The sequence below is a fragment of the Alligator sinensis genome, unplaced genomic scaffold (assembly GCF_000455745.1).
Source record: "Alligator sinensis unplaced genomic scaffold, ASM45574v1 scaffold628_1, whole genome shotgun sequence".
Classification (NCBI taxonomy): domain Eukaryota; kingdom Metazoa; phylum Chordata; order Crocodylia; family Alligatoridae; genus Alligator; species Alligator sinensis.
The window spans coordinates 1,630,438-1,643,967 of record NW_005841873.1 but is presented as its reverse complement, the minus strand read 5'-3'; the positions used below and the strand labels follow the sequence as shown (position 1 = coordinate 1,643,967).

Genomic DNA, 13,530 nt, shown 5'->3' with positions numbered 1-13,530 from the left:
AATGCCTTTTTCTTTCTGATTGTTTGGACTCTTTTTTAGGCTGGGCCATGTAAGCATGCTTTCACTAAGGTTCAGCTTTTGGTTAAGGGACTGAGCCTTTTCAGGATTCTAGTTAATACCAAAACTAGCCCATTTTATTCTGAATGTGAAGTGTGTGCCTCCATATCACAGACTCACAGCATCCACAGGGACACTGAGCATGGAACCGAGTCTGAGCAGCTCATCAATGGCAGCAGCAACAGAGCGAGAAAATTATCAGGCAGCTTCGACAACGAAAAGATTTGACTGCTGGAGCTCTTTTGAGGGAAATCCTGGTAAAATGTCAAGGTGTCTGACTGACCCCAAACTTTTATAATCTGTTTTTTGTTTTTTTTTTTCTTTTTTATAATCCTTCTGAAAGGCCTGGTAAAGATCAGATTTCTAAGTGAAAAAGCACAGTTAAATTGCAATACAGTACTTAACTGATTCTCATTTCAGTAGGTCTTTTATTGTAATAGGGTTACGAGAAATGGCTCATGTATGTGCGCGCATGGATGCGTGTGTATGTGTATACGTATGAAGTGTGATTCAACAGAATGATTTACAGAAATCTTGTTCATTGCAAAAATTGGGTGTTTCTGAAGGAAAAAGGATGCTCAAAGTACGTGGAATAAAATATCTTGAGTAAATAAATTAAAATTTTGAAGCAAAATGATTAGGCCTTTGTATCTTAATGGCAACAGAATTAACTGCTGCTGAGGTATTTGTTCAAAGAGGGGTTCCCCACCCCCAGGGAGTTTTTTTTTATATTGCATGCATTTCTTCTTTAAAATGCTCAGGTTTTATTTCTACATACATTTGTACAATCATTAACATTCGAGTGAGCTCTTCAGTTGATCTCTGATCTTAACTAGGCATGCTCTGTCTTTCTCTCTTTGTAGGGCAGACATTTCAAGTTGAAAGTGCTAGTGTCAAATAGGTGCTGGTCATGGGTTGTTAGTCACTTGCACTGGTGAAAGTGCTGGATACATTTAGGATTAACCCTGCTTCATGAGGGACAGAATTTCCTGGACTTGTCAGTATCTGAGGAAACGTGCATATTTCAAAATGAAATAATAAATTGAGCACAAATTGTACGTCTCCATGATGTGGCAACACAACAGCGCTGCTGATTTGGAAAGACAAGGTCAGGGCTGACGTTGAGATTCTAGGCTTTAAGCCAAAATGGACTTGCGCATAGCAGCGCTGGCAAACTCTGTCTCCCATGAGAGGTAACTGTTTGCACTATGATCACACCTCAACTGCTAATGCCTACGTTGCCCTTAGCACATGATACCAAAGAAAACTGCTTCTCTTTTGGGCAGTTAAAAGCAAATCGCTCTATCCTGAATGGGTGACAAACTCAAGACACTGGCAAGTCTTAGAGACTAGAAATGTGATGTGTTAATATGAAAATCAAGTAGGCATTGTAATGGCACCATAGTGGGGTTTGGTGACAACAGGTTTCCACTGAAATGAAAGTAATGAAACAACAGGAATAAAAAGTAAGTAATAACAAAACTTACATTTATATTTTTCTGCCCAGGTCACGGTCAAGGTCACCCAGGAGACGGGCCCACTCCCCAGAACGGCGAAGAGAGGAAAGGAGTGTCCCAACTGCTTATCGCATTAGTAACAGTCCTGGAAACAGTAGAAAACGCACACGGTCCAGGTATGGGCACCAGTGGCAAAGAAGGTTAAACTTGTGCACTAGTTATGTTGAGGCTTCTTTTCAACCTTGAATGCCAAAGTACGGGCACACCGGAGAATTTTTCATTAGAAGCACTGGCACTTCCTGTACAGGACAAGTGCTTGTGCAGATCTCTGGAATAAACTTTTGAGGATACATGCAGTTGGGATGTACCTGTGATCAAAGGTTATTTTACAGTTAGCATGCTGTGCAGCAAATGTGAATATTCTGATCTCTCCCTAGGCCGAGCCATTTGGCTGTGTCTTTTTTTCTGGCAAATAGCGGAAGCAGTTTGGTGCTGTAGGGTCTACCATACTCTTCCTATCTAGGCTTCCCTCCCTGCACTGATGCACAGTGATATTGTGTAAGGAAAATGCAGAGCCACGCTGGTATTTGAAAGCTGTCCAGTCATGATGGGTTCGTGGAGCAAGTAAATGAAATATAAATTAGGAAACGCTCCATTTGCAGTAAAATAACTGAGTGTATAACTGGATCATAACCGGTGACATGATCAGTGCGGGGGGGTTGCACACCCCTCCCCCTTGGGTCTTCTAGCCTTATACAACACTGCGACTCATCCTGCTTATGGTTCTTATGTAGCAGGCATATGGATTTCTGTTCCTGTGTGAATGCTGGGAGACGCAAGTGCTCTCTACCTATTTTTCTCAGATGCTTTTTTTTACTATTGTAAAAATATCCTGATACTATGTAAACATAGCATATTTAAGCTTAGTAAATATGCATTAGCATAAAAATAAATGACTTACAATCTAGGCCCTTTTCAAAATGCATGACAGTATTTTTTTTAATTTAAATTTGTCATAAATTTTTAAAAGGGCCTAGGTTGTAAGCCATTTATTTTTATGCTAACGTACATTTACTAAGCTTAAATATACTGTGTTTATATTAACCTAAGTTCATGATTGCCTGTTCAGTAATGAAGAACTGATTGATCTTTTATTTTTTATCCCAGCAATCCAACAGGTAGTAAAGCTCTTTTTAAAGGATTTTGTTCTGGAACACAGTTCACTTTCTCTGTCTTTTACGTACAAGCGTGCATACCATGCATTTTCTGTTGTAACAAGATGTTTTCTGTCTGTAAGAGCCTTTAATCACATAGACCGCATAAAAACAAAGTTCATTTGAAGTTGCTGAGAGCTCTGTAGAAGAGCACGTTTGCAAAATTTAATAGCTGTTAGGTGGCCACTCTTTGTATCTTTAATTTCACTTTGCTAATATGATTTTGCAACCTCCAGTCAGTTTAGGTGTGCACACCTGCCTGGGTGGATAAAAAGCCAGGTTGGCATGCATGTAATGGGGTAACTTCAATAAAACTGTACATGCAACAGGTTTACCTGCTTCTTTCTAAAGATTTAGCCCTAAATCTGCTCTTGTGTGTTGAAAAAGTAGTATAGTGTTTTCCTTGTTGCCTATGGCTAGTTAAATGAAGTACCATCCTGTACTATTCACTGCTGATTAAAATTTAAAAAAAAACCACTTTTTTTTTTCTTTATTGTTGTTTGGCAGCTGTGCATCTAGTTTGAGGAGTGCTGTCTGCCTTGTACTCTTCCTATGTATCAAGAATTAAAAAGCCTATGGAATCCATGCTGTTAACTTTCTTCATCCTCTGCATTGTAGGCATGGGTACTGGCTCCTTAGTTTTTCATATTTATGGCCTCATGTCACAAAAAAATCCCATTGCGTCAGTGCTCCATGTTGCACAGGCAATTAACTTTGCAGGTAGATGTGTGGCTGCTGGGGGCAGAGAATTTTTTATGTATGCATCTCGGCTCTGGAACTCATTATCCCTAATCGTGTGACGGAAGCAGAGCTTCATTGTCTTCAAGACTCAATTAAAAAGCTCATCTGTTTACCCAATCTTTTATCTGAGTGGATGATGCTGATGTGTATTTCTCTTACTTCGAATGTGAAGGGTGACTTTGAAAAAATATGAGGAGGACTGGAAGAACGTGTTAGGCAAATAGAAACAGTGCAGTGCTCTAACTAGATTCAAGTCCAGGACAAGGACGTTATCAGTGAAAATGTTGAATAGCCAGGATTGTTGTACAAGAGAGGGTGTGTTTAAAATGCTTAGATTTGTTCTTAGGACATCTGATGGGGGAGAGTTTTGGATTATGCAGCCAGTTCTGAGAGGTGCAAGTCATCTAAGATTTAGTGAGATGGGTGGTGGGAAATGCAAGCAAAGGCTGGCTTGTAAGGTTGTTTTTTAATAGAAAATGTCAGTTTTAGGGGCCTGAATGCTACTTTTTGTCCTGCCATATTACTGACTAGCTGTTTAGATGTGTGACATACTTCCCAGAGTAAATTTGATTACAGTTTTCCAGTACAGTTCATCTTCCTGTCTTACCTGTCAGAATTGCCAATGACAATTACCCCAGGACAAAAAATTTTAAATAGTATATGTCCAAATCAGTCGAAGTGTTTTAATATCAAAGCACGACACAAAGATTGGCTTCTGTTTAAACGTATTAGCAATGCTTTCACCCTGACCTTTTGTTTCCGGAAGTTTTTTAAATTATAATTTGTTCGCGAAACAGGTGAAAAGTAAATTATGAATTGTGAAATGTTGAGCAATTGTGGTCAGTATGATGGTATTTGGCTTCTTATTTACAAATTCACATTTTGGTTCAAATTTCAAAGCGTAACATTTTTGAACAAGGCTTCTTATGAAATACTTCTTTATATTTTTTAAGAATCGTTACAGCATAAAAATATGCTGAAACTTAACAACTATGAGACACAACTAACCAGTCAAGGTGTATGAGATCTCATGGCTTAGCTTGTTATGAGACTAGGAAGGGTATTTGGCATTTGAATTTGTGATGTTCATTTACACATAGCAGCCGTAAGTAATTTTTGTTGTTGTTGTTGTGAGTAATGCTTTTTTTCTCTCTTAAAATTCAACTACACGTGAAAGATTTTTGTAATCATAAAGTTTAGTATTTGAGCAGTGAAATCTGTGGGAGAAATCTTAAGCTTCAGAGATGCACAGTAATTTTTTTGCAATATTTTATTTATATTTACCCTGTGTTCCTTACGTTTTGTAGTATTTTGAATTTACTTTTATTTAATGAGTTAAATACTATACAGACAAAAGACTGTTTGTATAAGAACAATTTATTTTGCTGACTCCTGAATTGACCTTTGGCTGCTAATAACTGCTCGTTGTAAATGAGCAAGAAGGAAGAATTTTTTTAGCTTCTTATTTCATTTTCCATGGGAGTTTCTGTTTAGTAGCCCAGTGTTAGTCTTCACCAGTCTGGATACACTGCAACAAAGCAGCGTCCAAAAATCCTACCTTCAGCCAGTAGATTGTAACTGTTAAGAGTGTAGGGTAAATTTGCTTTGCTGTAAGGTTTAAAAATAGAAAAAGACCCAGCAGGCTGCAGGGGCCTGAACACATTGAATTATTGCATGAAGGTGATTCAGTAATCCTAATTAGAGCAACTTCAGTTTTACTTCCTTGTGATTTACTGACTAAGTTTATAACCAGATATAAGGATCTCCACAACTCGGTCTGCAGTGTTGCTAGTAGAATTCATGCGCTCCAGTTGAATGCTAGATATCGTTTCAGAATACGTTTGTTGTCCCCTTGTTTCATCAACAATAAAAATAATTTTGTGTGTCCTTTAAGTGCCTTGCTCCTGTTCTTGTATCTTATATATCTTGTATATATTGTGCATGTATAAAGTGGCCTTATCTACCCACAGCAGTCTGAGGCATGCTGCTTTGGATAGGATTGTGCGACTATTATGCAGGAACTTGGTTGTAATTTTTTAAGATCGTCATACCAGAGTTTTGGTTGCAGAAATAATTTGTTTAAAAAGTAACCCCTAGGCGTTGACTTATTGGTGAGAATTGTGAATATAAACCCTTGTGCATCTGATCATAAAGCTGATGACTTAAAAAGAGGGGGGATGAAAATTCCCCATAGTCAGGTTATTGTGTCACTGGAGTTTTTTTGCCTCTTCTTTCAAAGTCTGTTCAAAGTATCGAGTATTGGCCAATAGCTGAATTCCAGCATTCTTCTGACATAAAGCAAGGAGCAAGTAATCTTTGTACCTAGTTCTCGGATTGAAATGTGAAAATCGGATAATTTAAAGGGTCCATACATAGGAAGGTCTGCTTTGGGGATGCTTTTCTCCACGCTATCATGCAAACAGTGATTTAGTGCATGGCTGTTAAAGCACTTACTCATCATGCAGGAGGCTTTGAACAAGTATGTTAAAGGGGGCTTGAAAATCCTTTAGAAATGTCTAACATCGCTCCTACTTAGCTGGGGGTTTTTTTAAAAAAACAAAAAACTTAAAACACTTTAATCATCTCCAATAAACTTTTTTCAGAAGTCCCCATGAAAAGAAGAAGAAGAGGCGGTCTAGATCACGTACTAAGTCCAAAGCTAGATCTCACTCGCCGTCCATGTCACCAAGCAAACAGTCGACACACAAAAACTCCGTACATTCAACTAGCATCTCTCCTGTGGAGAGTAGGGAATCCAGCCAGGAACGCTCCAGGTAACTTTCTCTCTCACTATGTCATTTGAAAGTCCTGACCGCTTTTGACCATGAATGTGTGTTTCGAACAGGGATTTATAATGAAAAATACTCAGGGCACCGGGAAGATAGGACTGTGTACAAAGGTGGAAACCATTTGTGCTGGTGACCTGAGATTATTGGAGAGCTCACTGGTATTCTTTGGGTCAAATAACAACAACTGAAAATGTTTCAAAAGCCAAACTTAATGTTCCAGTCAAAAGACAAGTTACAGAAGATTGTCCAGAGGAAAAAAAAAGCTGTGTTGAATTTGAGAGATTAATGCGAAGGAAACCCAGGGATTGTGCTCTCCTTCCAGAATGATTCTCAATAACACCTTTAGCATCAGTAGTACGATGGACCCTTCCAAAACCTGGCTATGACCGTGAAAATGTGGTCAAAATTGCCAAAATAAGAACTTTGTATGCATTGATTTTTTTTTTTATATATATTTTTTTTCCTCAGCTGAGTCTGCTTCATTAGTGATTTCATTACCCTAGTCCCATTATAGCCTTGGTCTGAGCCACATGAGACAGTGTCCTTTTGGCTTAAAGATCTGCCTGGAGTTGAGGGCATGTCTGCACTGCAAGTGCAGTGAGGCTGGTACACCAAAGGAAATGGAACAATCACTTGATCTAGATTTTAAAAATGCATTGGGGAAACTTCTAATTCTTGTGTTTTTGTCTTTAGGGGAGTTTCTCAGGAAAAAGATGGCCAGATCTCTTCTGCAATTGTGTCTTCAGTGCAAAGTAAAATAACTCAGGTATGAATTCCAGAAATCCCTTCAGTGTTGCCTAATGAAGTGTTTTTACTTCTGTATCGTGCTCCATTAAGTTGTTGGGGGTTTTTTGCTGACACAAGGTTGAGTTTTAAATATAGTGAGGATCCATGTTCACTGTTATTCTGAATATTACATTTCTTCAGTTTAGAAGAAACTCTAGCTTTCTGCAGCTTCTTTCCCTGCAATGCTTGCTTCCTTCCTTCCTTGCTTCTCTGGCCTCGGAAAGTCAAGCCGATTTCTTTCCTTACCATGAACAATAACCAATAGTAAAGATAAAGTAGTCCAAAATACGCTGTCTTTGACACCTGCATCAGCCCATTAGTCACCTAAATGGCATGCATTACTAAGAGCCTACTTTGCCCTGCAGCATCTTCTATGCTGGTGGTGTTTAAAAAAATAAAACTCAGCTTGGTGCCAGGTTACAATTGCGGGGCTGGCAGTTGGGGGCAAAATAACTTTTTTGTTTTCTTTTAAAAAGCGCATTTTGATAAGCATGTTGCTGAAATACAAACACAGACATCAAGCTGCTTCTCAGAGCAGAGCGGCTTGTTGTGTGCTAGTTACTCTTTATATTTGCTCAAACATTTGTCTTGGTGAGCAGAGCTTAACCAGGCCCAAGAGTTGGTAAAAAATAGTGTTAGAAAAGGCTCTTTCTAGAAATTGCTTCATTTATTTACTGCCTACTCAGGGTAGGGACAACAGTTAAGTTTGTAACACCCTCCAAAAATGTACTGCCATCAGGATGAGCAATTCTTTGCAACAGTAAGATCACCGCAGTTTCTGTGCTTGGATGTAGCAGGGAAGTTAGCAGTAGATTGAACTAGGGGGTGCAGTGTAGTAAGTTGTACCCGCAGTGGTACAACAAAGCCTATGTTTGTAAATAGCTGTAGCAAGACTGATGTGCTGTTTAAACATAATCTAGAAGTGTATTTGGTTGCTTTGAATCACTGCAGGATTGTAACCCCATGAGCATTTATTAAATGCTTGCTTGGTAAGCTAACCAAAGTAGTGATTGTAATGCTCTTTAATGCATTCAGTTTCCTTCATACCACTTATTCAAAAAATAACCTATGCTAAAATTTTTATATGCATTTAAAAAGCCATGGTTTTGCTTTCAAAAATTCTCATCCGCTTTGTTTTTAAATGTGTATTTAACTTTGGATTGTGTGTCAGGTTTGAGAGAGAAGATTATGCCCTAACCATGACTCTTGTCATTTTTCAAAAAGTGTAATTGCTGTAGAAAAATTCACCCCTGGACTTTTGCTCTGTTTTTCTTTCCCATTGTGTAGAAATTGATGAGTCTACCAGAAAATTAGCCTCTTTGTGAATATAATTCCTTTGTACATAAGTGGCTAGGGCCTTTCCCATCGCTGGCTTTGTCAGAAGAACCTTCTTCCAAAATAACTTCTTTTGCTTTTTCCTGTAGGAAGACACTAGGAACAGGAATAAAAAATAAAGCAACCAGAGAGAGACTGTGAGGGACATCATGGTCCTTGGAGTAGATTAAATATCGGGCAATTAGAAAAGCATATTTGAAGCGTAGGTTTAATTGTTGTTACAAGCAGGTCCTGGATAGACCATTTTCCTTATGGTATGTGGTGTACTCAGTACTTGTCATTTTGCTCCAAGCACATATTAGCTTTTGACCTGGGCCCCTCGGTTGTAGTAGGTTCAAATGCCTCTGGCAACTCCAGCCTTGTGCTGAAATACAGAATTTAACTACTGGTTTAAAAAAGAGGGGGGTGGGGGATGCATAAGACTTTCAGTCTGGTTTACCCTGTATAGATCACTCTCGGGGGTCCAAATTTCTCAGTCCCCAGTAAGATAATTTCCTTAGTGCTTAGCATTGACTCTGCTACTGCTGTGATGGGTTTCCTTCCAATGGTGAGTACGCCCCCCTTTGTCTGTTTTCCTGTCTGTAAAATGGAGTTAATGATACAGGTCTCCTTCATAAAGTGACTTGAGGTCTACAGCTGGCAAATGCTTTACAAGAGCTAAGTATGGTTTTGTTGCGCATTACAATGAGGGAAGTATTATGCTTTTAAAGTAAATATTGTTAGTAATTTGGCATTCATTATTCAACAGCATTTTTTATATTTTGTTGTAATCGGGCGGCACAGAAACCGCCAGGTGCAGCTTACATAAAATTACATTTCCTTTGTCATGTGTTGTTTCTGGATCCTGTCAAAATGGAATTAAGTGCTGTGACACTGAGTGGCGGCTCCTACTCGCTCATTCTGGCTTCCACGGAAATTCTTCTTGATTTGTGAGGCCTTGCTACTACACACAGGATAATAAACCCTTAAAATGACTTGTGATTTTTCTCACAGGTTATGGCTCCAGGATTTGCAAAGATTTCCTCAGACAATTATATTTGCTTCATGCACATCTCACGATTCCCACATGTAATATGTAACCCTATTGGCTGACATTAATGGTATCACGCCTTCATGTATAGTGCTCCACTAAGAAAATGTTCCCGGTTCTCTTTGTTTCTTTCAGATGGGGTGCATTTATTTTTGTTTCTCCTGTGCAAAAACCATCCCTACTCCTTGTTTAAAATACCTGTCCTGGAGGCCAACTTGAATTTCTGCAGGCTTGTCTCAGTCTTCTGAGCGGGGGCTGCTGGAACTCGAATATTGTGGAAATCTGATCTCATGCTCGGGCTGCTCTTTGTAATTGCTCCATCGCATTTATTGTGCATGTTCAGAGCCAGGATTCCATTCTTTCCGCACACTGACCTCAAATACTTCTTCTCAACGGCTTTTGCTTCCCTTTCCTACTGAGATTTTTAGAGTGAAATTTCATTCTGCTCATTTACTGTCAGTTGTGCTGCTGACCGATGTACCAGATTTCAGTTGTACTACACACTGAAATCCAGTCACCCACTGGAACTGCCCACCTGTATGTTTGAGACCCCTTCACTGTAGTTTTTGGTAAGGGGCCTTGTTCCTACAGCATCATAAAACTGAAAACAAGATAGACTCTTGCTTCCCTGCTGCCACACTCAGCTTTGCTTGTGTACATATAGAGGGCCCTTCCCCAGTGCAGTCTGAGCTATTTGATGATAAGCATGTCCAGGTTCCATCAAAGGGGTCTTAGTGTGAAAGATGTTGTCTAAACTCCAGCCAGGGTTTTGATGCCTCTTTTTTTAACCTCCTTGGTGATTTCTAGTTACCCAGGAACTGATGCATACCGTGCTAGTATTTGGGACCATATCCCTTGTCCTGAAATCATGTTGGAGTTCAGTAACATGTGAAAAGTCATTGTGCTGCATTGCTGAGTAACTCAAAACATTTCTGAGCATAAATATGAAATAGCTTTGAGTAATGTAAAGCTAATAGTAAGCACTGAAATTAAAGTATTGTACATATTGCAGTATTTCATGAAGGATACAGTTAAAAACGAAAACTTCTGCCCATTTTTCCCATTTCCTGCAGGATCTCATGGCCAAAGTGAGAGCGATGCTTGCAGCTTCCAAAAACATCCCGACCAGTGCCTCCTGAGACCTGGTGATTTGACCATCAAGAGATTGATATGGAAAGGAACAATCTGAAAAACTGCCTCGTCTCAAGTGTCCAACTGAGCTTAGCTCACGTGGTTGCAATTCATTCTGATCTGATCAGATCTTAAAGGAGCTAAAAACCTTTCTGTACAGAACTGGCCCATTGGAACTTCACTGATATTTTTTTTTTTTTTTTTTCCAGCCAGAATCTCTCTTTGGACAGCTTCTGGGTTTTGTAAATTGATTTTTGATTACTTCTCCAGTAACATTTTATGACCAGCAGTCTCAATCTGTATATTTGTAAATAGTATCATGTTTCTGTGATAAAGTATTACACAATAAAAAGGAGAGAAACCTTTTATTAGCTACCCACTTTGTGTAGGTTCCTTAATTTTTTTTTTTATGAGCAACTTTCTTTTGCTGTTAGATTTCTATTTCTTTAATTTTTTTAACTGTTCTTCCTTTTACACTAATCTCTCAGGCAGTGTTGTTGCTGAAAAACACCTTTCATCTTCCTCCATGCATCAAATGATCTAAGCACACTTGTTGCTCAGCAGACAGGTTTGTGCATGGACCGCAGAATTTTCTGTCCATTATTAAGCTGGTGCTCTGACTGTTTGCAGTGCAGTCTCTTTGAAGTGTGTTGGAGTCACAGCCCCTTTTCCTTAATATGCAGCACTCTCCAGTCACATCTGCTGAAAAGCCAGTAAGTTTTTTTTACAATTGTTCAATAGACTCATCTTTTCCAGAGATTCAAGAATCTTTTAATTTAACATTTTTCATGCTGTTAGAACAATGAACTTGAAAGTCTGGAGACATGCTATCCTGCCTTTGTAAACTGTCAATGACAAATGCCAGTTATGCTTTTTGCAAGCGTATGAACTCGATATAATTACAAGGCCATTTGTTTTGCATTCTACACAGTTTAGTGAGACCGTTTAAATAATCTTTTAAAAATGGAATGGAAGCATTCTGAAAGCTGATTGAAAGTGGCTACAGAAAGCAATAACTGAAAAGATAACAATTAAAGACAATGGTCCTTTTCCCTTAGATTATGACTGAGCTGTGTCATTATACAATTGTTACATAAACCTCTAAAATGAGTTTCTGTGAGCTCTATATTAGAGGGATTAGGACTTAAAAAGGAGGCATGTCTTAATAATAAAGTACAGCACAGTCAATGTCATAATAGGCAGAAGAGGAAGGTTCTTTGGTTCAATCGGTACATGGAAGATAATGTTTTAGTGAAGCTTTTGGGACAGTGGCTTATCACCATTGTTTCATTGTGTTTTAGTCTGAGCCGATACTGGAGAGTGGGCGAAGCTAATCTATGATGTATTGCTTTTTTCAAAAATGTCTTCAAGGAACTATCAATAACAGAGGTGAGGGTATGAGAGAGAAGAAAAATAGGCTGAGATTTTCAAAGGTGTTGAATGCCCTTGTTCACATATTCCGTTTGAAATATCTTTAAATGAACCTGACTTTCTAGAGGTTGGCTTTCCAAAAATGCACTGGGGTAGTTGGATGCTTTGGCCTTTTGTACAAATTGACAGTGTTGAATATTGAGAATTAAAGGACAACTTATGCGCATGAATGGATTTCACTCATTTTGATTTCTCTATAAAAGGATGCTACAATTGGAACCATAAAAATGCATTATTAATATGCTAAATAGGGAATACCACAGCTTGGGGACACTCGTGGAAATAAGAGCTTCTACTTTACCGCCATGATAAAGAGGTGGTCTCTGAACCAGGGGTGCAGAACTCAGTAGGAATTTTGAAGAAGTAAAGCTTGAACTTGAATATTGTAAAGCTTGGTGCTAGTTTGGGCAGAATGAGGTTGGAGTTTGGGTGCTACTGCCTACCTCTCAGATTTTGTTCAGGCAAAACAAACTGATGCCAAATGAGAAAATAGTTGCCAAATTGCTAGCATGAAATACGTCTATGAGAACTAGATGCACCATCAAATGTTTTGGGCTGGTTTGCAAGACTGATTTTTCTTTTACTAGTGATGAAGGCCTAGGATTTTTTCCACAGGTAGTGACCCGTATGTTTCCATCCTTAGGATCTTTGTTAGTATGACCAGGATGACTGACTTAAGGAAGGTGGAATAACTAATGTTTTTATTTCGATTTCCATGGTTCTAAGATGCCATTCTTATTTCACTAATGCTTTCAGTGAACTAAAGCAAGAATTGGTTGCCTTGAATAGCGCATGGATGCGTGATTGGAAATTCTCAAATTCTCTGTCTGGTTAGTGCCACAGCCTTTTACATCGCATCGCCCGTTCAGCAGCTTGTCTAGTTGGCGTCTTTGTCACAAAGAAATGAATGCCATGTAGGAAAGTCTATCCATCAACTTCATAATCGCCCCTCTTTTCTTTTAGCCGTTCAGGGCTTTTTAAGTTTCGAGCAGGAGGAGAGAATGGGTTCACTTCTCAAAGCTTTGTTAGAGAAATACCTGTGGCAAAATCTATTCTTATTCAAGACTTGGTCAGTGTGTGACTAGACTATAAAGAACCGTAAGGATTGGTAGCTCCAACACAAGTTTTTCTTTTATCCAAGGTGCAAGGGGCAAACCTGGGGCAACATAAAATCCCACGTTTGGGGAGGCTGATGATTGGGACAGCTACAGCTGCGTTGTTAGTTGCTGTATGTTTTACATAAAGTGAGAAAAGAATAGTTTCCCCGTATGTAAAAGCAGGAGCAGCTCAGTTCTTTAACTTTAATTTAGCCAATAATAATTGGCAGAGCTTACAGTCCTCTGAGCAACACTCCACAGTGCATAATGCAGAGAGATTTTATTGGTCACATAAAACACAATGAAACCAAGTCATCTAATCAGTAATGTACATCCATAGCATCCACCATTTCCCTCTGATATCTAGTTCTTGTGTAATTTATTGTGAAAGCTTTGAATTATTCTGACACGGGAAGAAAGATGTTTTCAACCCGTTCATAGCCAAGGAAAGGAAGGTTGGGG

General features: G+C 39.0%; 1 protein-coding gene across 1 annotated transcript in view; it reads left to right on the top strand.

Annotated features, from left to right (window-relative positions):
- Window positions 1-12,160, top strand: part of SFSWAP (splicing factor SWAP) — a 98,221-nt gene extending 86,061 nt beyond the window's left edge. Inside the window, 5 exon segments of the mRNA XM_025195655.1 lie at window positions 172-327; window positions 1,565-1,690; window positions 6,073-6,243; window positions 6,952-7,024; window positions 10,483-12,160. Of these exon segments, the coding sequence (XP_025051440.1) occupies window positions 172-327; window positions 1,565-1,690; window positions 6,073-6,243; window positions 6,952-7,024; window positions 10,483-10,548 (592 nt within the window). The 3' untranslated portion in view covers window positions 10,549-12,160.
- The last annotated feature ends 1,370 nt before the right edge of the window (window positions 12,161-13,530 follow it).